We start from the raw sequence: 27389 nt of genomic DNA on the forward strand, positions 1-27389 counted from the left end.
ATGTCGGTCCTCAAAGTAACAAAGAAGGTAGTCTAAGCAATTCTAGGAAAAGGATATTCAGTTATTGCTAAAGAATGGCCCTATAGAAGAAGTGGCTAATTCTAATCGAGAAAAGGATTCTTTACAATACCATCATGCCTTGGATGTCAAAATGGAAGAGTAAAAAAATGCCGATGTTCAGACTTCCAATACCTATGACATGGGAAAAAAGACAAGGGTCCACCATACAAATAGCATTCCCCAATCCTAATATAAAACTGTGACCATATCACCTGTAGGCAAGGAGTCCGCCAAAATGAAATTAGGGAGTATCCTATGAGAGCAGCAGGGTGACATTTTTATTTTGCAAACCATTCCAATTTAAACAGTTTCACGTTTTAGAAATGTAAAAAGGCTAATAAGGTAACAGGATTGGCCCAAAACTTGCCTTCATCCGTTTGTCGAGGGCTGATCGTCCTTCCCACCACTCCATCTTATCGGTCAGGTTACTGATTTCCTTCTGCTCTTTCTGGATGGCATCAAACTCGTGAAGTGCTGAACTCAGTGACACCTGGGGCAGGTGAAACGCGAGTTATGCCCAAGCCAACAAACCAATCTTAACCAACTGGCCAAACCTTTTAAGCATGCATACCTTTGTCTTAGCTGTGGGTATGTACACCGTAATCGGAGTGTGGGCACGTTCTAGTCTGGTAAGCAGCAATATATCTCCTGTGGCTCCAGGATGGGAGTGCACCAAGGTCAGAAGACACACAACGACATCTGAAAAAACAATACAGTTACACATCAGGCAGCAAGCGACCAACTGGCCCGTTAGGTTTTACAGGTCTGCACTTATTGTATTGGCTGGTGACCCCTCTTCAACCAAGTGGTTACTTCCTGGCACTTACTTGTTGCTTTGCAACTGGCTCTTTTGCATTCCCCCTACTCCGCACACTGCTGTGGAACCTCTAGAACTTACCCCCTTCCCCTGTTCCTTCTCTCTGCACTTGCATGCTCCGAATGCTCACAAGGCCTAGTAGAAACGATTTTGTATTTTGTTCATCACTTATCTTATTCCATTGTCTTGCTTTCTCTTGCTCCCTTCACTTTGCCCTGTGGACACTTTGAAACAATTTCTTGATGTATAAGCGCATTACAAATGCTCAAGAAAACAAAGTACAAGAGGAATAACTTTGGCTTGGATTATTTTGAAGACCTGCAAAAACATTCTAATATTGAACCGTCACCATAAAGAATTTGCGACATCCATGAAAAGCACCAGGAGGTAACTCCAGCCCCTCTTTAAAGGCAATGATCAAAGGGATAACAAGTACCTCCAAACAAAACTGGAGGGCAATTTATTTATAAATATGAAGTATGCACAACACACAATCCATCTAAAAGTGATTAATGATCATGCAGGGTCGGAGGCTTGAGACCCTCAGAATCATGTCAAATTATGAGCCTTTACAAATATCGAAACGTACGTTTCTGGCAACGTGATTATTCTGCACAAGCTACCCCACTCCACCACCATAATTTTAAAGAACAAATGCATACTACTATGCCGGCCACCTGCCCGATATCTTTGAAGTGAGACAAGCAAATGGTAGCCTGTGTGTCAGATGGGTGAATTGGACATATGAATGATTAAGGACTAACTTTAGCCAGCATGAATGTGCATTAGAAATGTCAAACCACCAGACATGCTTGAGTGAGGCAGATGGTAGGTAAACCAATTGAAAAGGCTTGGAAGGTGGGTGGAATGTAGTTAGAAATGAAAAGGCCAGCTTTCAACTCGGAAGAAGTGGCCAAAGAACCACCTCCACCAAGCACCTAACAAAAGGGCCTTCAATTTGATATAGTGGCAGGAGTGCGTCGAGGTACTTTCTTTCGGAGTCCAGTTTTTGGAGCACCAAATACACTTTTGCCAAGACTCAAAGGATCCTGGGATTTTCAATCTCCACCTACTTCCCAGTTTGATCCCCTACACCTACCTGCAGGGCACAAGGTTTCCTGGGTCTACCAACATCCTTCTTGCTCTAAGTTGGCAACCAACTGGTGAAACTGCGAAGTAAACCATACCAATTTATACTGCCCACAGGAAGGGAGGGTGGGGGAAATTCGCTGCCACCCTCCAGTCTCTGCCAATCCACTGCTGTGCACGACGTGGCAAAATAACTCAATCCAACTCTGATGCTGGCACTCAATCACTACACCAATGTATGCGACACTGCACACTTTATTCAGGCACAGAAGTCCCTATGCCTAGACTACTCAATGCTGGTGGACCCTAGTGCTCCCTAGTTCATTTTAAACTTAGCAACCCGTAGGTGGCCTCTTTGCCCGCCCCCATTTTTACGTGCGAAGGAGAGCTTTCCAGTATACCCGAGTGGTGCAATTGGACTTTCTTGCATGCCCGCTGGCCTGCTTCTGTGTGTGCCAGGATTTAGTGAACATCTGACAGTACCTGTACCCAGAGCTTAAACCTGAACTGTGGCGCTGACACAGTCTATCCAGCAGTGCTCCAAAAAGCCTCTGAAATCCTTTTGAATGTGTTTTTACCGAAAACTGTTTGGTTGCCGGTGGACCACCCAAGAGATTGACAATGCAGCCATTTAATTTCAGACTAGCTCAGCAAGTTGCCTTCCTCCTAGTGGTCGCTATTGTACATTTCAAATCTCAACCACCCAGAATGACCCTTCCACAGCCCCCACCTCATCCGGCACTCATGTCCACTGAACACCCCCTGTGATGAGCATCACGAAATCCACCTCCCCTCACAAAGCCACATGCATCCTTTTTAATGCCTGCTCTGTAGCAAGAAACAGACAGGATCTGACCTCCTATCCAACAATCCTGACCTCATTTTTATCACCGAAACATGGTTTTCGGACAATGTTGCACCAGTCACGCATGAGGCCCCTCCGCCCCCTTGCTAATCACCCACAATAGAGCCTCCAGAGGCGGCGTGGTGGCAATCCTCTATAAACCCCATTTCCCCATCCCCACTCGTCAAATCCCAGACATGCAACACTTCCTGTGAATCCGTTCTGGTAAAACGCTCGCTACCATCGACATTCACCGACAGCTTCCTACTCATTTACAGACCCCCCTGATATACCACATTTCGCCAATAATCTCTGTGACTCGATAGCTACCATTCAGGTAAAACATCTATCCCTTACACTGCCGGGAGATTGCAATATCTGATTTGATATGCCCAACCCAATGACCCACCCTCTAGTCGACTGTCTCTATGCACTCAACCTCTCCCAACATACCACTGGTCCAACTCACTCAGGTGGGCCCACCCTTGCTGCGATTTTCAGCTCCTATGATCTGGTCCTTATAACTAGTCCCAAGCCACTTATCTGGACAGCCCACTTTGCCAACCCCCTTCTCAATCCACACACAAGCCCCTCCTCCTACTGCTCCCCCCTTCCCCCACCTCGATTTACAAATGCTGGACCAAAGTCAAGGTACGAGTTAGCTGAAGCCCTGTTACGCAATTGCCCTGCAACGCTGTCCTGTGGTAGACCCTTAACCATCGAATCTTTCGACTCCTGGCTTGAAGAATCACTAATTCCGCTCACCCCCCTCTTGCCCCGCAACCCCACACAAAGGACCGTCCTCCAAATGGTTCACGCCCCACCTGAGGACACTCAAAAAACAAAATCACTATTGAATGCAAATGGTGAGCATCTAAAACTGATCTCAGAAGAGCCATGTTCGCCCTCCATCACCGTAATTACAAATCTGAGATCCGTAAGGCCAAAACAGTCTATTACAATAAATGAATTCTCAACTGTGGCAGCAGCAAAGTACTCCAGAAGATAATCTCCGAATTTGTGAAACCTACTTGCACCTCTGCCCAATCCACTCCCACACAATCACTCTACGACTCCCTCTCGCTACATCTCTACAACAATGCACTTGACAGGACGGCAACCCTTCACTCCAAATTGTCCTCGCCGAAACCCTACCCTACCCCGACCCCTCCTGATCCCATTGACCAGACGCCCACTCAACCAACCTTCAGCTCTTTCAAACCCATCTCCAGAGACTAGTTTGTTGACCTACTAATAGCCAGCAGACCCTCACGATCACCCCTCGACCTCTGGCCAGCCTCTGAAAAATATTCTCTACCTGCACAGGAGAACATACAAGAGCCATACTAAACAACTCCCTCACCCCTGGCCTCTTCCCAGAAGCCTTTAAAATAACCATGTCAAGCCACTGCTTTTTAAAAAATAAATAAATAAGGCATCCTCGACCCACTTGGACCCAAGAATTACAGAGCGATCAACACCAGATTTCTAACAAACTTCATTGACTGGACTGCATACTCCCAGCTCAACTGCTTTGTAGAATCAAACAATCACCTTGAACCCGTACAATCAGGCTTCAGACCTCGACATGGAACAGAAACCACTCTGATCTCGATCTGGGATGATCTCAAGGTCACGGCAGACAGGGTTGCGCAGCGCTGGTACTCCCTGATCGCTCTGCAGCCTTTGACACTTAACCATTCAATCCTCCTTGACCGCCTCCATTCCCTAGGAATCCGTGGCTCGGCACTCAAATAGATTGCCTCTTTCCTCAGCAACAGGAAACAAATTGTCTTCCTCTCCCCTTTTGTATCAAATGCTCGCCCCATGAAGACTGGAGTACCCCAAGGTGTATGCCTCTCTGCTCTCCTCTTCAACCTCTGACTACACTACCAGGAATCATCTGCGCACGCAACCTCTACTGTTACAACTACGCCGGAGATACCCAAATTATCCTAAGGATCCCCAAGGCAAGCACCAACCCACGTCCTGACCTTGAAGCTGGTCTCCGTGATATTGACAGATGGATGACATTTAACTACCTCCTTTTGAACCCTGATAAAACCGAAATCATGGTGTGCGGCAATACCGTCCCCTCCTTCGGCCCACCACCCCTGCCTCCGATATAGTCAGAAACCTAGGCTGCACTATGGACTCAGGCCTAACCCTCTCCAGTCAGATCAATAATGTTTCAAAATGCTGTCACTATCACCTCAAACTTCTAAGACACATTTTGCCTTACCTTTCCTACCGCCAACAGACTGCTGTTATGTCTATCGTTATGTCGAGACTGGTCTATGCCAACTCCTTATACCCGAGAGCACCGGCATACCAACTCAACAAACTACAAAGATCCCAAAACGCTGTCGCAAAAGTCCTCCTCACCCTGTGACACAGCACACCTCTCCCGCTCTTTGAACTCTCCACTGGCTTGCAGTCGCACAAAGGGCCACCTTCGAGACCCTAGGTGTTACCCACCGAGCAGTGGGCAATACCGGCCCAACGTACCTACAAGAAAAGATAAAACTCTACCTCCCATCACGCACCCCAAGATCAAGCACTGCCCTCTTTCTAGTGATTTCAACCGCCAATTCTGCCAGGGTCGGAGGATACGCTTTTTCAACTTTTGGCCCCAACTCTGTGATACTCACTCCCCCACATATTCAACACACCCAAGACTACATGGTCTTCTGCAAAGTTCTAAAAACCGGGCTCTTTCCATAATGCCGATTATGACCACCCAAGACTGCTGAGACCTTGCAACCTGACGACAAATGTTCAGAAAAACCCCGAAAAATAACGCCACTGAATACAGCTATTAATTTACAAATAAGTTCACACTGAACACAGCTATCGCAAACGTGGACTTGAAATCCAGAACAGCAAACTTGTATGATCAAATCCTCCTCCCAGACACTCACCTCTCATATCGCTACGCCCAATTTCAACACACAATTTGAGCGCAGCTACACTACTCGATCAATTTCGGCCTCGCTGCTCGCATAAGAATACTTCATGAACACCTCAACACTGATAAAATGCAGCCATACCCCTCAACTTCAGCCTAGATGCACACACAGGCATTCTACACAGGCCTAATGAAGCCAGAACCCAGTCCTGGTGACCATCCTCCAGACTACACACATTCAACTGATATCAAATACCACCACACCTAATGCTAGGATGCAGCTACCATCAGGCAATCACTTCAGCTGCAAACCTAATCGGTGCACCCAAGCACCCTATGACACCTTACTCTCTCAACTGACCTGGACTACAGTCCCAGAGGGCGTGCAACCTACCAGCGCTTTGAGGTCAAACCAATGATATTGAGCGCTATATAAATGCCAAATAACATACTATTTTAACAAAACAGACATAGTAGAAGTTTCACTTTAAATTTGACTCCCAAACTATGGCCATCACCGATCTGTGGCAGGACCTATCCCAGCCCCATCAACAAAAACCTTTTCAGGAATCCTCACCACATATGGATAACACACAGTTTCCTAGGTAGAGAACGCAAGTCTTCCCCCTCCTGTTGGTCCCCGTTGCACTCCACCAATGAAGGAAATTCTGCCCACTACTTTTCCACATACATAGCCTATTCAAGAAATAAAAGTAAAGTCCCCTCAAGTCCTAACAAATTCCACTTGACGCATCACTACCCCGGAACCTAAACATGGCAGCGGAGCACATGAAACTAGAAGGCCATCATTGACCCAGTCATTTTGCATGTTTTCCAGTTCACACCCATATTGCCAAATATTTGACCGGACATAAGTAATGAATAAGTCATAACCCTAACCCGTTGTTGCACTTGGTGTAATAAAGCCTTCTGCCACAAGAACCATGGTAGTCTTGTGAGCAATCCGATATGCATTTGTTGTGACATTTTCTGAGATTGATAAGCTTTCTAACTTTAGAGTACATTTTAGAAAAATACGTAACGGAATTGGATCATTTAAGAGCGCATTTCACAAAACTAATAAACAGATTGTGCCTTTAAATAATTCTCCATTGTCAATTTTCTCAGAAAATTGGTTTCAATTTGGTGCAGTGAAAAAATGTGTTCATCCAACTTAACGCTCTTCTTTGAAGCTCTGTTCTATTCGAAAGATTTGATTTTTTTATGGACTCATTTGTACTCAGCTTGCACATATCCAGACGGTTTATAGTAACTATTTCGAATTACATAATTGTGAATGCCAAAATGTCTAAAAAATGATACCTAAAAAAAAAATTCAAATGTCTTTTAGTTTTAAATGTTTTTTTTAACCCTTTTTTTTACTCGCGAAACATAAAAACATGTAAATTAAAAAATAAGACATTTGAAAAAAAAATATTGGTATAATTTTTTCGACATTTGTCATTCGAAATTTTTTCGACATATTAACCGGATACCTATCCAGACCTCTTAGTATTATCTTCCCATCCCGTCCTATGCAATCTTGGGATACCGTCCCAAAAATCATAGTCCGATTAGCACTTTAATAAATTGAGCATATCCTTGATAATTTGCATAGCCCAAGTTTTAAAGGGCATTGTCAAGAGGCCACTGTGCCTATTCAATAGACAGACCAGTTTGTTTAGTCTGGGCCAATTCCAATTGGGGCTGATAACCCTCTAGAAAAAAATATTGGCTCTTGAAACCTTTACTAATTACCACTCTGCCTAAAAAGTTAAATTGTAGTAGATTTATAAAGCAGTATCCCTGCATTTGGAGGGCCATATTGTCTGGGTGAAGCTCCTCAGGCTCAAACAGTCCAGTTTCCGACCCAATCATGACAGTACTTCGCACTCGCTCATGGATGATACCCAACAAATTACTGATGGAGAAGGTGCTGGTCTTGTTTCATCTGTCAGGAGCATTCAACAAAATGGATCATGATAAGTATTGGGATTGCCATCCTGGAGTTATTTTGCGCTTTTCTGCATGGAAGATTGAAATCTGTAGTGTTTAGTTCCGCAAGGTCATCCTCCTGCCGGTGTGGTGTGCCTTGGGGATCTATCTAATCTCCCCCAATTTTCAAACTATATATGCAGCCACTGGGATATCCGGTGACAAACTTTGTATTCTCCATCCACCAGTAAGACAAGACTATCTACACACAATATTCACACATTTCTTGAAAAGGGGCAGGGTACTCTGGTCAGCAAAGGAGTCCTAGGCTGATGACCGACAAGTAACTTAAGGATTTGTTGGAAATCTACGTCTGGGGTTTGAAGCATTGTCTCAGTAATTGAGGCGCAGATGGCATTGAATCAAAATGTAAATTCCAAATATTATTTTGTGCCCTTTGGCACTGCGGAGATGCCCATTTCAGTTCTGCTTTATTTAGGTTTAAAATCATCACAATATGCATCAGGAGCAATATTTATATAGATGGAAAAAACTTATAAATTCCACTTGGCAAAATATATGTATTCATAGCAGCAAGCCAGATTTGTAAAACCAAAGGGAAATACTATTTCCTAATCATCCAAAAAGTGCCTGTGTTCAGTGATAATATTCCTGGCTATCCAGCAGTTCATATTCATTTCCACCAGCCAAGATCGTCTCTTCCAAGCCTTTAATAGGAACTTGTTAACATCAGACTATTGAGAAGACCACCATAACTGTAGTGCTCTGTACATGTTGTGAATACCATAATTACTCAGCAGGTACTCAAGACACTTCTCTGTATGTCTACGTAAGAGGGACACAAATAAGAACATGTTGGAATGTTTTTCTGCCTTTTACACACAGGGCAAGTATTAGTTATATCAGCGCTCCACCCTGACAAAACTGGCAATATTCCCAAACCAAATTTGAAGTACAAAATACTTGCTGAGTTATTAGAGATTGTATCCAGGTAGGTTTTGCATCAAAATGAGGTACTGATATCTAATAATCTGCAACAAATCTATTGACAATTGCAGTCCACAAGCAATTTCATCTGGAGCATAACAAACTTCCCCTTTGCTATTTGAAAAGAGCCCTTGACAACAGTGTCTGGTTGATCCCAATAAAAGGACAAATCAAGTTGCCTCAAACCATTCCATAAATGGCAAAACCACTGTAGAGTCCACCCACGCAACCCCACCCCCTACAGTGGCCGATAACCCAGACCTACGCTCCATAAAGACTGGCCTGACAGGCTTGCTGATGGTACAAGTTACTTACATGTAACTCTTGTTCTCCAGCATGGGTCTTGCATGGATGTACGTGGTCATGAATATTATCCATCGCCAGGCTGGGAACAGTCAGTAAAAAAGGAAGCAGTTTTACTTTAAACTAAACCTGCTCGTCTCCTCTGTAGCCTATCAGTGTCCTTTGGCCCAAAGCCAATGAACCTCGTCCTCCGAAGCTCAAGATTTGATAGCGCAGTAAAATGGCAGTATGAACCAAGCAGAGCCAGAGAGGGGGAAGAATGAAGGGTTAACATATGAATCCATGCATGATCCATGCGGGAGAACAAGAGTTACTGCTAAGTAATTTGTAGCTTCTACAGCATGGGGTCTTGCATGGATTCATATTCTCATGAATACGATTACATGTACATATACACAACCACAAGAGATGGCAAGGTTCACAGAAGCAATATACTGACCCCCCGGAACAGACTTACCTCAAACAAACAGGTTGCATACTACTGCTTTGCTGACTCATGACTCCTCTCGGAAGGAAAGCACAGGGGGTGGCAACAGGCGCGCCTTGGAAGCAAGACGACGCAGACCAACACAGGTTCGATCTCCGAGTCCACGCTTAGAAACTTCTGGGCATTAAGCACGTTATAAATAACCAACTATTATAATAATAATCATCCCCGTCGACACAGTAGAAGCTCGTGTCAGTGTTGATTCCTCGACTTAGCTGCCCGTGCAGAAGTTGAGTAGGGAAACACCAGAGAAACGCAGTTGTTGTCACGATGGCTCTGATGAGTGCTCTCTCGACCGGCCTGGAAGTGGTCTGTTGGCCAGACGATTTTAGTGCACGATACAGCCAGAGAGCCATCTGGAGATGGAAGGTTTACACAGGGCCTTCCCATTTGCCACAGGTCCAAAATGGATTAAAGCTCAGAAATCTTTCGAAAATCGTTTGTGTATGCTATGTAAAACATCAGGGCACAACATCCAGTGAAAGCAACGCCCTTTCAGCAGGCGAAGAAAACTGGCACAACCAAAGGCTTGAGAGGAAAGTCTGATGGAACCTTCAGCATGGAAGGACAAATGCAGAGGTGTAGTGAAGCCTTATGTTAGACATTCAGTGTGCACTACTGAATCACAGACCAGCTGCTGAGTCTAAGTTTGTTCCAGGCAAGGCTTTATTCACATATGTACAAATCTGTACATTACTCCAGTTACTCTTATTATAGTTACAGCACGCGTAGACATTGACAGGGACATGGGAAGGTATAAACATCACTAACAAAGGAGCTGACCCACCGGCCATCCATTCAACCCAGCTCAGGCCCCCAACTGACACTCACAGAACATTCACACACAGATCCACCCAACATTCTCCTGAGCTGCATTGATGCACCAACATTCTACAGCAAGCATCCAGGCCAGTGGCAATACAAGACTACATTACAACATCTCCTTTTCATACCAGACTCACCACACATCTCCCTTCCATAACCGACTCACCACAGACTCACCACAACATCTCCCCATCACCAAAACATCTAACCAACAATCACCTTCCATTTGGACCTGCCACATCCAAACACAGAGCCTGCCACACTCTGGCACCAACCATACACAGCCAAGGGAACCAATCATACATTCGGGTGAGGAAAAACAGGGGGGGATCACGCATTTGCCCCACCACGGACCCGGTGTCACCACAAACATGACACCCTGGGGAAACATGGTCCAAGTCCAACCAACTAACACACAACAAGAGGTGTTGCCATGACAGGTCAACAATTGCAGAGGGCTACTTAGATCACTCCTCTTCCTCTTAACACCATCACATCACATCCGAATACAAATCGCTCCCACTTATCTCCCTCATACATCCCACAGAAAAGCAACTACCACCTAAACCAACAAACAACTACAACCATTCAAGGAAAACATCCGTACATGTCACATATCACCAATATCATTCAAACCAGACACTACCAGACCCATGCCAAGACACCGCAAAACAAATGAAATGCTCCTGGTAGCATTAACTTTTTGTTTAACATTGCTCTAATAATTAAAACTATAACAACTTAAAATAAATCTGGGTACCCTTCCAACCTATACATTGTTTATTTTCCTTAGTGCACTGTATATACATTTCAAATTCACATTAAGCGTAAATTTTAAGGCCTTTCTTCTTTTACTCAATATTCTTAGCTCAAAACACTACACTTTAAAAGAATTTGCATAACCTTTATAGACTTCAAACCTCCTGTAACTTTTACTCATGCGCATCTAAAAAACATTTCCTCACCATCCATACTTTTATGGATGTCCCCATAAACTTTGCATTTTAAATTTTGCGTAAACTTCACCTTTTGATATAAGTGCGTAATTATTGAAAAATTTCCGCACCATCCAACCAACAAAAAAAAACTTGGAGGATGTCCCCAACAACATGACCTCAGCCACACCTGCAAAACCAAGCGGTGTGGCCTACAGAAAATTATAAATGTTTCTTTTAATGTGACTTTACCTTCCTGTAACAACAGGACCTCAACCACACCTGCAAACCAAGCGGTGTGGCCTACGGAAAATTTAAATTTTCCTTTTACTGTGTCATGCAATAAAACATATGAATTCGACTTTTCCTTCCTTTGCTTATTTTTCCAATATTCACCAATATAAAATTATTGGGCCACAACACAAAACAACATTCCACAGGACAATGGCCCATACATAGCTTAGGATGTCACCTTAATTACTAGTATCACCATACTTCAAAAATTGTAATTAGTTTCACAATACTTCAAAAATTGAAATTCGATCCTTAGATCAATTCCCCAGCATTGTTGAATCAACATTAAAAACATTTAACAAAAAAATGATTCACAGTCCCACAATCATACTGTACGAAAATGATTTCCACTGATAAAATATTAGAAGTCACTGTTCAACTGTTGAAGCTAAACAAAACATGCTGCATTATATATTCCAGCATTATATAATCCAGTCTCATATGCAGCTTCACATGAAATCATTTCCATATACCCTGTAAATAAATAATGTTATGCAAATAACTTCAGTACATTACTCATTCCTACTGCAATCAACAGCATGTTACCATGTACCATACTCATTCCCTAAATGATCGATCTGCAAAACATTAAGTATAAAATATAAGCAAATCTCTTTCCTTTCAAATCCATGGCGAAATGACAATGCTCCCTTCAATAGTGGTACCATATAAACACAGCTGCTCAAATCTAATTCAAATGTGCAGCTTTAAAATCAAATAAAATGCTTCCTCCAATCCTTGTACTGGAAGCACACCCCTTCTTTAAATGTGCCCACAGAAGGCAGTCCACATTCCTTCCGTGTGCGTCCCCACGCTGATAGACGTACGCACGCCCTTTCTTTTCATCTTGTTTCCTTAATGTGCCTGAATGAAAGGACGTAAACGTCAGGCTGTCAACTGCCGCTCTGCTTCAGCTTCGCCAATACCCCAAGGATTCCATTCTACGTCATCATTCTGCCTGACAGCACCGAGCAGAGCGGACCTCGCAGGAGTTACATTATCAACTGTCACTTCACACACAGCATTGTTCAAAGGGCAAGTTCCATGCTGCCCACCTGTTTACCAAAAACATCCCACTCATAAGGCTTCACGGGAAACTAATCACCACTCGATCTAATCACCACTCGATCTCCGTATACAAATTCGAGATATCACTGGTAAAAGTTGATTTTACTCGGAACACACGGCACTTTTCTTTCACGGCAATATTCATTAGGTTTCTAAATTTCCTAGGTAGTTGAATGGAGCACAGGCGCCATCTGCTGGACTTTTGTGGGATCTAAATTCAAAGTCACTCAAAGTCTATTTGTATTTCCAGCAGATAAGTGGATTTCTGCTATCCTGTGATGTTAGACTACAAGCAGGTCCTTTCCAACCATGCGGGGATCTCTGGGCCATTATAATTGTTGGAGACCTCCCTCCCAGAGTCCAGTCCAAAGTCATTTTTAATTCCATTTTGCTGGGCAGGATGGTTATATACATGGTTGGGGGAACGGTGGGTCTCTTAAACGCTGCTTCCCCCCCACAGCACTCCTTACTGTACTTTTATGTTGCTGCAGCTCCTCAATCAGCACATTTAGAGTCAGCTTCATCTTCTTCCACATGCTTTTCATAGTTTCTGGTTTTCCTCGTCGCCATTTGTAGTGAAGCCTTATGTTAGACATTCAGTGTGCACTACTGAATCACAGACCAGCTGCTGAGTCTAAGTTTGTTCCAGGCAAGGCTTTATTCACATATGTACAAATCTGTACATTACTCCAGTTACTCTTATTATAGTTACAGCACGCGTAGACATTGACAGGGACATGGGAAGGTATAAACATCACTAACAAAGGAGCTGACCCACCGGCCATCCATTCAACCCAGCTCAGGCCCCCAACTGACACTCACAGAACATTCACACACAGATCCACCCAACATTCTCCTGAGCTGCATTGATGCACCAACATTCTACAGCAAGCATCCAGGCCAGTGGCAATACAAGACTACATTACAACAAGAGGCTTATAGGAGCGGGCTTGTATCTCCCCTACCAGTCTGGCCGAGGGGATCGCCACCACAGCGGTGGCTTTTCATGACAAACCTCAAAAGGGCATGATGCATTGGTTCAAACGGAGGCCCCATCAATTTTGAAAGTACTACGTTCAGTTCCCACGCCGGTGCAGGAGCTTTTACCGGCAGGAATGTTCTGAAGAGACCTTTGATGAACTCCTTAACGGGCCTGTGCGACCATAGGGAGAGCTTGACTGGAGCCCAGGTGTACTGGACCATAGGCGTCCAGCTGGACCGCGATACTCATGGGAAAAGCCAGCGAGAGCAGGTACGGGAAGAAATGCAGGGGCAGTCCCAAATCTTCCGCACCCAGCACCACATCGTAAAGCACTTCCATTTGTGCCTGTAGCAAGTCAACACACAGGGAGCCCTGGCTTTAGCCATGATCTTCTTGCATTCCAAAGGCAGTGACTAGTGTCCAAATTCTAAGGCTGCAGGAGCCAGGCCGCGAGGTTCAGCGACGTTGGGTCTTTGTGCAGGATTGAACCTCCTTCTCTGGAAAGAAGGTTGAGAAGTGGAGGCAGTTGGACAGCTGGGACCGCCAAAAGCTGGAGGTGGTTTGAGTACCAGATTTGCCTTGGCCATGACTGGTTCAAACATGATCATCCGTCAGTGGCAACGTCAGTGTGTTGATCAAACGTAGTAGCAGCAGAAATGGAGGGAAAGCTTATAGAAGAGACCTACGCAGGGGAACGAGAAGGCATACCCAAGGCTGCTTGGCTGAAGATATCTGCTGGCAAACATCTGCCATTTGGAGTTGCCAGCTGTCGCTAAGAGGTTGATTTTAGGAAGACCCCATTCGCTGAAGAGACACAACTCTTGAGCTTACTAAAGCTCCCATTTGTGGTAAGATCGCAGCTCCCTGCCGAGTGTGTACACAATGGTGTTCTTGACGCCTGCCAGGTGAAAAGATAAAACATGCGCTGAAGAATGTCCTAGTGCCATAGAGATTGGGCATCCTGGGAGAGAGCGGGGGAGTGTGTCCCACCCGGTATCCTGATGCAAACCATGGTGGTGTTCCGTGAAAACTCGCACCACCTTTCCCTGGAGCCGCGGCTGGAAAGACTGGAGGGCCCAGAAGACTGCCCGCTGTTTGTGATGCTGGAAATGCATCAGAGGGACAGGGTCTACGTACCCTTGTCCTTCACTGTCTTTATTGTGTGTTCGGTCATGTTTTCCATGCAGGAGTTCATGTGGGACTCCTGGCGGTGCAGCACTCTTGGTTTGGTGAACAGACCCGTGGGATACCCTTATGGCACCCATGAGTAGGGTTACAACCCTGTGCCCCTAGTGTATGTTTTTGGGCACATGTGTGACCCACAGAGCAGGGTATGGGCTGGTGGCAGCGCCATGCTGAAATGACTGGTGCCCTGAGCGTCCTCCATTTTGGGATGCCCAGGCCCTGTCATTGGAATCGGTAGATTCCTGATGGTGACAAAATGGCCCCCATGGCCTCTTGCCTTCCATCACCTGTTACCTTGATCTTCCCGAAGTCCCGGGAAGCCCTGCCTCTGTCCCTTCCCCCTGACTGGCTGTTAGGTGGAAGTTCCGTATATGGTAGTGTGGGGAAGTGCTGACCAGACTGGCTAGAGCCTTCCCAACAACCGTATGTTGTGGGTACGCCTGTGGGTGGGACCTGGGTGAATGGAGTGTGTGAGGAATATGCATTCTATGTTGTGGCTGTTTAGTATCTGATGTTTGACACAATGGTTGAGACCGCCCTGCCCGAAACCGGTATGAATGCAGTTGGAGTGTTGAATGGCTCGGTACTTGTCCCAATACACATAACTTGTTGTGAGTGTCTGGAGAGAAGTGAATGGCCTGAATGCCTCGTGTGCCTGATTGGCTGGCTGCCTGCATGAATGCCCGTAGTCGTGATTGGATGCTTGAGTATGACCCAGCAGAATGAATGGGAGATCAACAGTATATCTGGGGACCTCTCACTGCTAGGAATCGTGTTCGGAAGCTGAAGTCCACTACGACGAGTAACTGAAGCTTAACCGTGAGCCCTGCTGGACGAGAAAAATTGCTGTTGCTCTCCTTCGCAATCTGAAAGCTGCTGTGCTTCAAGGACTGACCCAGAGAGGACCTGGTAAGCCGCCCTCTTCCCGAGCTACGAGGGACCATCGTGCACAGCCGATCTTTGCCTAAGCTCCCCGTTAGATAGCTCTTCGACAGGCTGCCGACCCGATACGGGGATTGCTGCGGAACTCCAAGGAGAAGTGCCCGGACTGTAGTCCACCACTGTCGCTGACCGCCGTCGCAGACTGGAGCCGCTGTGCTCCCGTTGCCTAAGAACTTCATTGATCTAAGGATGCTCTTGTCCTCATCGTCGCAGCTGTATCCTGCTGGAGAAGGCCTGACCATCGCCGAGGAGCATCCACTGGTGTGTTTCCCACCACCCAAAGACCACAGAGACGCCATTGACTCGACGCCCTCGCTGGGCCACAGTTCTTCAACTCTTTGCGGTCCAGAACTATCGACACAAGGTGCCCGCACGCCTCTTCCTTGCAGGACGTTTACGCTTCCCCGTCAACTAGCACCACTAGGAACGACATGGCCACTTCACAGTCGTAGCTCGACCTGTTCTCCGTCGGACGTTCGACGACCCGTGACTCTGGCCTGAAAGGGAGGGCACTCAAGAAGGGTTGTCGATTTCCCCGACGAGGAAACGCCAAGGTACTTTGGGGTTGCAGAACTATTGGAAAGTCTAGTGGGAACAATATATGGACTGGGCTTGTATCTTTCTTCTACAGGTTGCCCAGGTGTGGGGGATCTCCACACAGAACTGTCTAGGTAGCGGGACCAGTATTCTGCCAATTTTTCATCCATCTTGCTTTCCTTCCTCTCTCTACTGCTTGTTGCCTCTTTATTTAATCTGTGTGTCAATCTGACCGTATGCACTTTAATGAGATCTAATAACGTTAGTGGTACCACTTTAGAATTGTACATATTTACCATTGTTGATTTCCGGAATACAAAGTGAATTATCGTGTACATGTCTTTAAATATTAATTATATAAAGACTGTTTTAACTGATAGTGTGTGGACATTCCTTCGTGGGTGCTCGGGGACTACACTGTACTCAAGAACCAGCTCGCATCACCTCCTGAAAAGCTAGGCCTTGATTGCACGACCACATCTACCAATACTAGAGAATCTTGGCAGGGGTCTCTGCGTCTCTCCTCTACCATATAGAGACCGGAAGTACAGACCACCCCACCCCCCCTCCGGTCTTCACACTGTTCCAGGACATTTAAGTGCAACTCTTGATCTTCCAGGAGCCACAGGCCTGTGGCGTGAGAATGTCCTTTGTGGGCTTCCTAAACTTTCACAGGTGTCAGTCTTGACTGAAGCCTGGTGCAGAGCGATCTGAAAGTGAGCTCCCCGAGTGAGGTCTGGACGAACTGACCACCACTGAAGGATTTGACGAAAGGCCAGAGTGAGGGGGATCTTGTCCGTCCATGTGCCCATGACTTGCTGCCACCTGGCTGTGAGGCGGGACCTCATGGATCTTGGGTTTTGAACCAGGTAGAGCAATCTAACAAAGGAACCCAGCAAAACCACACCTGCATGATATCTGTAAAACCTGCAAGAGGTGCAGGGTACAATGATCTCAGGGAAATCAAGGAGGAAAAGATGATAACAGGGAACCAAACATGGCACAATGCCATTGCATTAGGAATTGCGGAAATCAGCCCGGCCCAATATGAATACCTGGGAACTACCACTTCCATAATGCATTTAGGCCGCAGTCTAAAAAGCCCTAAATCCCAAATATTAAAAAAGCATATTGGGCTACCATTACCGTACCATCGGGCCGGGAGGGCATTCAGAACGGAAAGAAAAAGGGGAATGGCAGGTGGGACAAAGTATGAAACAAGGTGGGAAGACCGAAGAAATGTTGAGAGACGAAGGCTGGAAAAGGGAGGGGTTGATTCAAAAGAGCGGGGAGGAATTGTCTTCACTGGTGGAGGGGAGGGGTGAAAACATTAAATTCTGCATGTGTAGACTCAAGGTTGATTGGCATTTTTCCACCTAGGAGCAGAGCAAGACCAGAGATGAGTGGACGGAGGACGTTACCGGATGGAGTTGGGCTTATTAAGTCGGAGAAAAAAAACTATCGGAAAACTCCTTATGCAAGACCAAAGAAGAAAGCGGAACGAATTGCAAGGAGCGGCAAAGGAACCTGAAAGACTTTGTTGGTAACAAACACATTGCAGAGGTCAGGAGCAGCATTTGAGTTATGGAGAATTGATGAGCTTGCCTCCATCTCGACACAGAGAAAAGGGGGGCATTTTTCTTTCTGCTGAGCATATCCGGGTAAAGCTGATGGCCAGCAGTCACATCCTAAAAGTTTTGCACGTTTGGTATTTGTTTTTTCGTTGTGATTGAATCAACGCAGGAGTGCTGATGCGTTGAACAAACATTTCAGGAAGCAGTGTCTCCGTAATTAAGTGGAGAATTACCCTCTTTTTTTCTTTGGTTGTGAACAGACCCTAATCTTTATTGCCTAGGTCTGTTAGTTTCCACTGATGTCTCCCGCATACTGATTTACACTGGCACCTAGAAATTCTTGAAGGGGTCTCATCCGAAGCCTGCAAAACGGGACCAGAAAGGATGCAGGAAGACAAGCCCAGCAGGGACTTGATTGATCAGACTGTTTCAACTGCCAACAGTGTTGGACCTTTCCCAGGATGTCCTTCACCCTCTCTTGAGGGAGTCGCCAGACACAAGACAGTTGAGTCGGGTGCCCAGGAACATAGGGTTCCGAGATGGCACTACTCAGTACTTTCAGATAGTTTGTCACAAAGCCTAGTGACGTCAGAAGTTGGATGTCTCAGCTGTGTGCTGGGTTGCCAGAGCATGGGAGCGGGTCCGAATGAGAATCGCCCAGATAAGGGTAAACGTGGATTCCTTTGCAGCTTAGATGAGCTGTCCCACAGGGCCATGCATTTGGTGAACACGCTCAGAGCGGATTTCAGGCCGAAGGGAAGGGCCTTTAACTGGTAAGGTATTCCCCAGACAAAACGCAGGAACTTCCGGTGCTTGCGATAAATGGGGACGTGGAAGTACGCGTCCTCCAGCTGTTTGAGCACGTGTTGCAACGTGACCATAATGAACGTTTGGGATTTGAGGAAATTGTTGAGGTGCCACAAGTGTAGGATTGGTCGACACCCTCCTGACTTCTTGTTTACCAGAAATTATGTTGAGTACACTCTGGAGCCCCAGCGGTGCTGAGGGACTGTTTATGTTGCCCCTTTGAGAAGCATGGCTTGGACCTCCTGCAGCAGCTGCGTCATGTGCAGTTCTTGACATGCGACAGGAGGAATGAGGTGGCACACGTCTTGAAATTCCAAAGTGGCCCCTGCAGCTGAACATCCAGCACCAGTTTGTCTGTGGTGATCTTTTGCCACTGATTGACGAAGCCTTCCCCGAGTAAGAATCCAGGACCACTCCAATGAATTGGAGCTTTTGAGAAGGTGCCACCTGAGAGTTCTTGTAGTTGAGGGAGCAGCCCAGTTTGTGAAGGAAGTGGCAAGTGCTGCTGAGGGGTTAGAGCTTGTTCCGGAGAAAGAGCACTGATCAGCCAGTCTTCCAGGTAGGCAAATATGTGGACTCCCTCCCCTTCTTAGGCGCGCTGCCACCACTGCCATCAACTTGGTGAAGACCCTCGGGCAAACGTAAGCCTGAAAGGAAGCACTCAAAATTGATAGAGAGAACGTCAATGACGAATCTCTGGTACTTCCTGTGCTTGGGAATGGATGGGCAAATGAAAGTAAGCATCCTGAACATTGAATGACACCATGCAATATTCGAGCTGAAGGGCCTACGAAAGAGTGACCATCATGTATTTGCCCTTCCTGAGGAGGGCCTCCGATCCAAGATGGGTCGCAGTCCTCAGTCTTTTTTTGGCACCAGAAAGCATTAAGAATACCAACCCTGGTTCAGTTCCACTAAAGGTGCCTTTACAATGGCACCTTTTATTCAACAGGTAGAGAATCTCCTGTAGAAGTGGTTCTGGGGGAGGAAAATAATCTTCAAGCAGGGGACAATCTAGGGCGGCAGTATGCTTAAGCAATTGTCTGCAATGCCCATGCGTCTGAAGTGATGAAGTTCCATTTTTGCAGATGGTAGGTCAATCTGCCTCCCACAGGGGTTGTGAGCTCAAAGGTTTTGGGCAGAAAATGCTGAAGGCAGGGAGGAGACTGCTACCTGGGTAGGTCTAGCTCCACCGCCTCTTATGTACATGAAAATCTTTGCCCTCATCTTTGAACAGCTTGGCCTCTACCCTGGCTAATGGAAGGGTAGTACCGAAAGAATTGCTCCCTCCAACCATGCGAGGACGCCTGTTGGTGTTGGCAGATTGTTGCCCCATAAGATTTAGCTACTGCTTTGGCAGCTTGAGGCTTTCGTCCACCTTATGTTACTCACTGAACGGAGAGTGCCCAAAGACAGGATGCCTGATTTCTCAGGGATTTGCTTGAAGGAGCCTGGTTGGGGCCTCCAACCAAGCCTCCTCTCTGCGAGGGAAAGAAAGATCTTTTCTGCGATATGACCCTCTGTAGTGCTATATAACTAACAGACTGATCACATAAAAGAGCGGGGAGGACTGCACCGCCACGGACCCAGCTGAAAGGAATAGTGATGAGTCACCAAGGATATAGAGAGCGATTTTCTTATTATTAGTAATCGACTTACCTTTATGCCTTTCCCCCCTATCCTATACTGATCGAACAACTGGACAACAGCCACCCCCTAGGAACAGAGAGAAGAATCAGATAATAAACCCCTTAAGGAAATGAGGATAAGGAAGATGGTGCGTTTCTTACCTTTGCTGTTGAATAAGGATGACGACATCCAAGGGGAAAAACAACGAAAGTATAAAATAAAAAATAGGGAATGTTAGTAGGGTAGCTTTTGCCCGGGCGACACGAGGAGCGCACTAGGGACGGGATGGTCACTTCAGCAGAGCGTCCCGATGTGCACTGAAAGGTAGAAAGTCCAGGTAATGAAGAGGAATCCCCAAATAGGACACAGGAGATGAAGTGGGTGACAAGCATACAGTAATTCCTTAGCATCAGCAGAAGGGAGTATTCCCCTTTAAAATTGGAGCAAGGATGTCACTGACTTACCACTATGAGTAGTCAGTTCCAGAGACTCGAGGGGTTGCTGCTTGTAATCCAAGGACAGTCCATGGTCGTGATGCAGAGTTTGGCACACAGGAAACAAACCAGGTTAGAATCGAAATCCAAAGGCAGTCCATATACTAAGAGCACAGTTTGGCACACAGGAATGAAGCAAAATCGAATCCAAAGGCAGTCCGTACGTGAAATGCAGAGTTTGGTACACCTGAAGCAGATTTAACAAGGAAATTGACACGGAGGTCAAAATAGCGCCGGTAGCAACTGCAAACAGAAGCAGCGTTCAATAAACTGCCATTCACTATATCAGGAAGGAGGAGTGACCCGGCGAAAACGAGGCTCTGGTGTCCGCCTACACAGGACCACAACTAGTTTAAGGGTAATGGGAGTTGTAGTCCGCAAAGGGGAACCATGCTACTTTCTCCAGGGAAGCCGCCAGCGGTTTAGAAATGGAGCCGCAACATTCTTTATGCCGCGGTGAAGTGCTATGCGTTGCCTGAAAAACCTTGGTTTGCCCTTATTATGCGATGACAGACATGGAAGATCCCCTGAGTGGAGGCCGTAGTGTAACACCTTAGGACCAAAATCGGACATAAGCAACCATGCAAAGCGTCCGTTAACGGCGCAAGATCCTCATTTATTTATTGAATTTATAATGCACCCAATACTTGCCAGAGTTCGGCTTCTAAATGCAGATCCGGGATTCAAACCTGTTTCACTGCGTGGTCTTGCTTCCAAGACCAGCGCGTTGCCCGCGTGCGATCCTCTGTGTCCATTCATGCATCCAAACCTGACTGAAGGGACTGGCATGAAGCATCTTTCCCCATTATTAACAAGAGTGGAAAATCCCCCAATTTCCCCTTCAGGGATGTTCTCGGCTGCCTGTGTCACCACATTCCAAAGAGTAAGTATACTTGGCCAACGCATGCATTAATGGCCTCTAAAGCCATACTTCACGAAGAAAAAGCATTCGCCGAAGCATCAAAATGGGAGAGGAGAGGGGAACAAAAAACAAAAAAATGAGTCTTCGACTGAGGTTTATAGCTCAACGCTAACTCACTGACTGAGGTAGATGTCTAAGGCTGCTTTGGCATCCAGCGGTCGAAGAAGCCACCTCGGAGGTCTTGACTTTGGTTTTTGGGCGCATAGGTCAAAACCTTGGCAGATTCCCTGCTGGTCTTGGAAGACACGGTGGGATCTGGAGCCTTACTTGGCTTTTTAGAAGGAGCAGTCAGAACAGTCTTCTAAAATACCTCCAACATTCTTAACCTGAAATCCTCCCATTCGGTCAAAAAAGCGGTTTTCTTGGGGAAAAATATGAGGCACCCGTCTGGAGGGGAATCTAATTAGGGAAAGGGGAGTTGTGTCTAACTCTTCGAGAACAAAGAGGAATGATGAGAATCATTCCTAGATGTAGAACTCTTGTGAGGGGTTACTGTTCTTTTTTATCTTTAGAGTGAAAAATCACACAGGAGCTCTGTCCTTCGGAAGACTTTCTTAGAAGGCGTGGAGAACTGAGGTTTCGACACCGACTGACCCAGGGCGAGCTTCAACTTCTCTCCATCAAGGCCTTGTTTGTTATCTAATGACAAGAGTCAAACGACAACCGCATGGGCATCGCCAAGGCACCAGAGAAATTCTATGAGGGTCGGTTATCAACATCTTCAATCAAAGTCTGTACATCTCTTGAAGCCTGTTGTAGGCGTAGACTGAGAAAAATAACAAATCAAATGAGTTTCGCTAGTCGTTATGACGTATGTAATTTGAGTGGAGCAATAGTGTTAATGGCCTTAAGGATAGTTTAATTGAAGATGTCAACTAGTGCCGTAGAGTCAGTAAGTGACTCTGTGGCAATGTTAAGGATAGGTAGCTCAGTGGGAGCAATTTCTCACTAGTTATGTCCATCTTATTTCTGGTGCGAATGGGTGGTGCTATATTCTGCTTGGAGTACTGCTTGCTGGATTTGATGGTGAATGATTAGGTGTTGATGTGACCAAGCGCAAGGCGTATTGGACAGGATATTTGTACTGCAGTTTAGATCTGCAAGCCAATCAAGCGTTCTGCCTTTCATATGGGTGTGTGTGGATGCGGTGGGTAAAACCTAGTTCTGTTATAGTGTTGCCGATGTCTAATGCTTTAGGATCCTTAGTGTCTTGGAAGTCAAGTTTGAGGTCACCAAGTAACATGATTTGAGAGGTGGGATTGGCATTGGTTGCGGGGAGGGTAGCAATATCTTCTTCGAAAGAGGACACTGGACACGGTGGTCTGTATATCAGATGCATGGTGAGCGTTTGGGTAGTGGAAATAGGTGGCTTGACAGATCGTAATTCAGCAGACGAGAAGTGCTGACTGGGTACGAGTCGAAGGCCTAGTGAGGTTTTGGCGATGAAGGCGACACCTCTGCCTTTAGCTTGGTTAGAGTTTCTACCACATCTAGTGATCGAGTAGTCATTCAGGATGGCAAGTGAGAGAGATGGTCCTGATGCAGTATGTAACCAGGTCTCAGTAATGGCTAAGTCGTCGAGGTGTTGTGTAGTGATGTAGTCTGAAACGTCTAGGGCATGTGCTGTGAGGGACCCATTGTTGATTAGTGCGCCCTTAATAGTGGTTTTGTTAGGCATAGCTTTGTGTGTGATCTTAGCCGTGGTGTAGAGTACCTTAGGGTATGTAACCATGGTGGTTGTATTTTGGGGAGGTCAACTGTTCATAGAGGTTAGGTGGGTTTTAGCAATGGTGGTGGGTTTGCGTACTGATGGGGCTGGTGAGAATCTAGTGCCTAGTCTGAAGTTCCTGAGAATTAGAGCGCAAGGTTGATTTGTTGTGGGTTTGGAGGTGAAACGTTCAATCCATAGGGCTGGTGCACTTAAGGGTTGTGCAGCGTTGTGCTGGGGGTGGATGTGAATCTAGCAATGGGTTGTGGTCACAGGTGCAGGAAGGCTGAAGGTGCAACGTTGTCCGGTGGAGAGAGCCTGTTGCTCATGGTTAGAGATGTGTGTCATTTTGAGCATGTTATTTGTTAATAGGTTGGGCTGAATGGCTGAATAAGTAGTGGTGCCAAGTACTAATAGTATGTGGAACAGGTACATAGTGAAATTGGATGTGCAAACGGAGAGGCCGCTGGCTTAGTCAAATGGTCTAATGGTAAGGTGGTAAAGCAGGTCTGACTGCAATGTGATCAATACCACTGTCGTCCTGGGCAGGTTTAGGATACAGAGCGATTTGCCTTCTGCATCAGTAAACAATAGCATTAATAGTCATACGGCAATGCTAGGTCTGCACTACCTTCAATAATCATATGGCAAGTTCAGAAAGCAGTGCATTCGTGAGCAAATCATGTTAAGCTCTAGTGTGGTCAATAACAGTTCACACAAATAGTCTACTGAATAGTACAATCAAGCAATATAGAACAACGTAGACTGATGTGTACAATACAGTAATGCGAGCGATTCGATAATCGTGTGAGGCAACGATTGTCAACGTGCAGTACTACCATAAACAAGGTTTCACAAGATCAATGGTAGGAGAGGCTGAATGTTTGTGTAATAAGGTTGTGGGATGATACACAGGTGTGTAGCGAATGCTTAGTTGGTTAATCTACATTCGGCAGTGGCATTGTTTCATAATAAGTGCAAGTATATGACCGTTGGTCAATCAATTGTCAGTTGTATGGCCAAAATGTTAAGCATAGAACAGAGCAATTATATTTGGGCCGAGTACAGCCATTTATGATTCCGAGGTGCTAGTGATTCTTATCCATAGTAACCTAGACTTCAGAAATCAACTCCTCTGGCACATTTGGGGTGCCATATTGTAAACCAAATGGTGTATCATCTGAAAGATGATTTGTCTTCATAGATTGAAGTAAAAAAAAAAAAGTCTCTGGCAAGGGTTTGAAAACCTTTTCCTGGGTTAATTGGAAGAAATAGTCGCCAACGACTTCGAAGGTGAAGTCTATTTCGTCAGTTTACTTCGACACTGACGTTGACGATGGTAGTGTGGCCGGAGTTACCGACTTATGTTTTTTCGAAGGAACCCCCGATGGACTGGATTCCTGGCTTGTCGAAAGCCCTCGACGACTGTAAGATTGAGATTTTTCACGATGTAGATCCTGCATATGCTCGGATTCGAAGATTAGATGTTTTGTCTTCGACTTCCCTTTGCCGTCTTTATGCAGATCGACAGGGGCATGTGCTTTCTGCTTGTTCTTCGAGGGGGGTTGGGCCGCATTCGAGGATTTTAAGCATTTCTTTACGAAACACATCAAATTCAGCTGGGGAGTCCGACTTAGTTGGACATTTGATTACCTTGGCTGAGGAATCACTAGAGGTCGAAGTTGACCTGTGATGCCGTTTCTTGGCCTTAGAAGACTAAGAATGGCGCAATTAACTTGGCGATCGTGCTCTTTTAAATATTTTCCATCAAGGAGAATCCCTCGACTCATCGGATTTTCTTTTTTGGCGACTTTGAAGGCAACCTCCGAACCGTCAATTTACCTTTTCGCTCCCTCCGAGCCTTTCCGGTCTTCGCCTGACAGGCGTTACAGTCGGAGGTACGGTGACCAGTACCAAGACCCCACAGAAATATGCGCTGGGGGTCGGTGATCAACATTCGATCCACAGTCTTGGCACTTGAAGCCTGTTTTAGGCGAGAGTCAACGGAGAAGACATTTTTGTTTCCGAAAATAGTGACGAAGTTCAGTGAAGAACTGGAGCGTGCCATAATTCTTAGATTAGCTCGGAAAATCGGAACTGAAGCCAAAGGGCACTGCGTGCGCTATTTATACTAATGACGTCAACAGTTGAACAGAAGCCCTCGAGGGACATCGACTTGACGAGAAGGCATGCAGTGCACCCTGTCGAAAAAAGTTCAGAAGCAGCTAAAGCTGGTAGGATAATCATAACATGAGGAATACATGGACACAATCCATTCAAAAGAGGCGTTACCAGACCTCAAAAAAGGATCAAAGGCAGACTCCATTGCTACATACAGTCCTGCTGGATGCAACAGAGACAGCCAGTGTAGGGGAAATACACACAGCCTGTCAAACAGCTGGCTTGGGCTCACAGTGTTGACACATGTATGATACCAATCAAATATGGCTGAAACAATGAGAAATACTAGCCACCATACCTAAACTCCAGTGCAGCTTCTATTTAAAATGTACAACTGTCACTTCTCATAATTTTGTGGTTTTAAGACAGAGGTGCAGATTTAAACGCATCATCTGCAAGGCAGTGACATGCTTTTGACAGCAGGTGTCAAAGCAGGCACTTGTGACCTCAATCTCCTCTGTTCCAATGGAGAGCAGGAGCTGCAAATCAGGAGACTGATGGCACATGTGTATGCTATGTTTTTGGCATGGAGCTTATACGAGAAGCAGGCCAGCCTGTCTGAGATGACTTACCAGCATTATTTCACCAACAAATAAAGAGCCAGACTTCAAAACCCCTGCCAGATGGCAGTTTCTCAGTCTGACTAGACAAGGAATTTAGGCGGTAGAGCATAGTAATGGTATGCAGAGAAGCCTATGTAGGCTCCCAACAGATGCCAAAAACATGGACCAGACTACTGGTAGAATGGGCCCCAAGACCTTCAGGCACGCATTTCCTAGCCATATCATTGCAATCCAAGATGAGGGTCAACTATTCACGGGGATAGGGGGTGCATAATAAATGCCAGCAAGGGCCTCAATATAGCCAGCAAAGCTGTCCAGATGCTCCCTTGGGGTCCAAGCAGTGAAGATATATATGGAAGGCCGGCTTCCCCGTTGGTCAAGTTTAACTCAGAAAAGCCAAGGTACAGAAGCTTGACGATGGAGCCAGTGTGGTCCACAAAAAAAGAAATTCAGGGAGGGCAAAAGGAGAAAAATAGCTACTCACCGTAGCGACTAACGTACTCTTAGTCCATTGTCCCCTTTCCTCCATACTGCATGGGCGCAGAACTTTCTTCACCAGAAAAAAACCTTCCCTTTAAATTTAGGGGCGCAAGGACTCTGCCTACCGGTGCCACAACACAGTGCCCCTTGACACGTTGACAATATTTAACATTGCCCAATGACATCAGTATTATTAGGGGGGGATGGGGAAGAGGATGGTGGGACGTATGGAGGTAAGGGGACTATGGACAAAGTACGCTAGTCAATACGGTGAGTAACTTAATTACTCTTACATCCCCCGTCCCTTTTCCTCCATACTGAATGTAGCCCTAGGGTGGACAGGAGACCCTCCTTAAGAAAACAGATTCCTTAGACGCGCCTGTTTGAAAACGGTAATGCTTACAGAAAGCCGAAGGGACGGCCCAGGCGGCCGCCCTGCTGATGACCTGCCACGGGATCTGCCGTTGGAATTCAATGGCCGTGGCCTTGGCTCCGACAGAGTTGGCGTGCATGTTAGCTGAAGTGGATTGTGCTGCCCCTCATAGGCCTCGTTGATGGCTAAAACCATTCACCGTGCTATGGAGTTCTTGGATGCCCGATACCCGGGCCTTGAACCCCTCCCCCCCCCCAGCCCCTTCCCGAAAGTGACCAACAGTGCGTCCGACTTGCGGAAGTCCTTGGTCCTGTCCAGATAGAATTTTAGAGCGCGTCTTGACATCCAGACAGTGCAAAACCCTCTGAGCTTCGTCCTTGGGGGTCGGCAAAAAACATGGTTGAGACCATTTCCTCGTTTAGATGGAACACAGAGGGTA

The 27389-nt window shown here is 46.1% G+C and overlaps 1 protein-coding gene across 2 annotated transcripts in view; it reads right to left on the minus strand.

The window, feature by feature from the left end:
- The window catches only part of ESPL1 (extra spindle pole bodies like 1, separase), a 1025090-nt gene that overhangs the window by 321399 nt on the left and 676302 nt on the right, over nt 1-27389 (minus strand). For both annotated transcript variants that reach the window (XM_069653328.1, XM_069653326.1), the window contains 2 exons: nt 632-759; nt 428-550 (listed from right to left, as the gene is read on the minus strand). In XM_069653328.1, coding sequence (XP_069509429.1) covers nt 428-550; nt 632-759 — 251 coding nt within the window. The remainder of the gene's footprint in view (nt 1-427; nt 551-631; nt 760-27389) is intronic.

Source organism: Ambystoma mexicanum, chromosome 3q (assembly GCF_040938575.1).
Source record: "Ambystoma mexicanum isolate Mex_15411 chromosome 3q, UKY_AmexF1_1, whole genome shotgun sequence".
Classification (NCBI taxonomy): Eukaryota; Metazoa; Chordata; class Amphibia; order Caudata; family Ambystomatidae; genus Ambystoma; species Ambystoma mexicanum.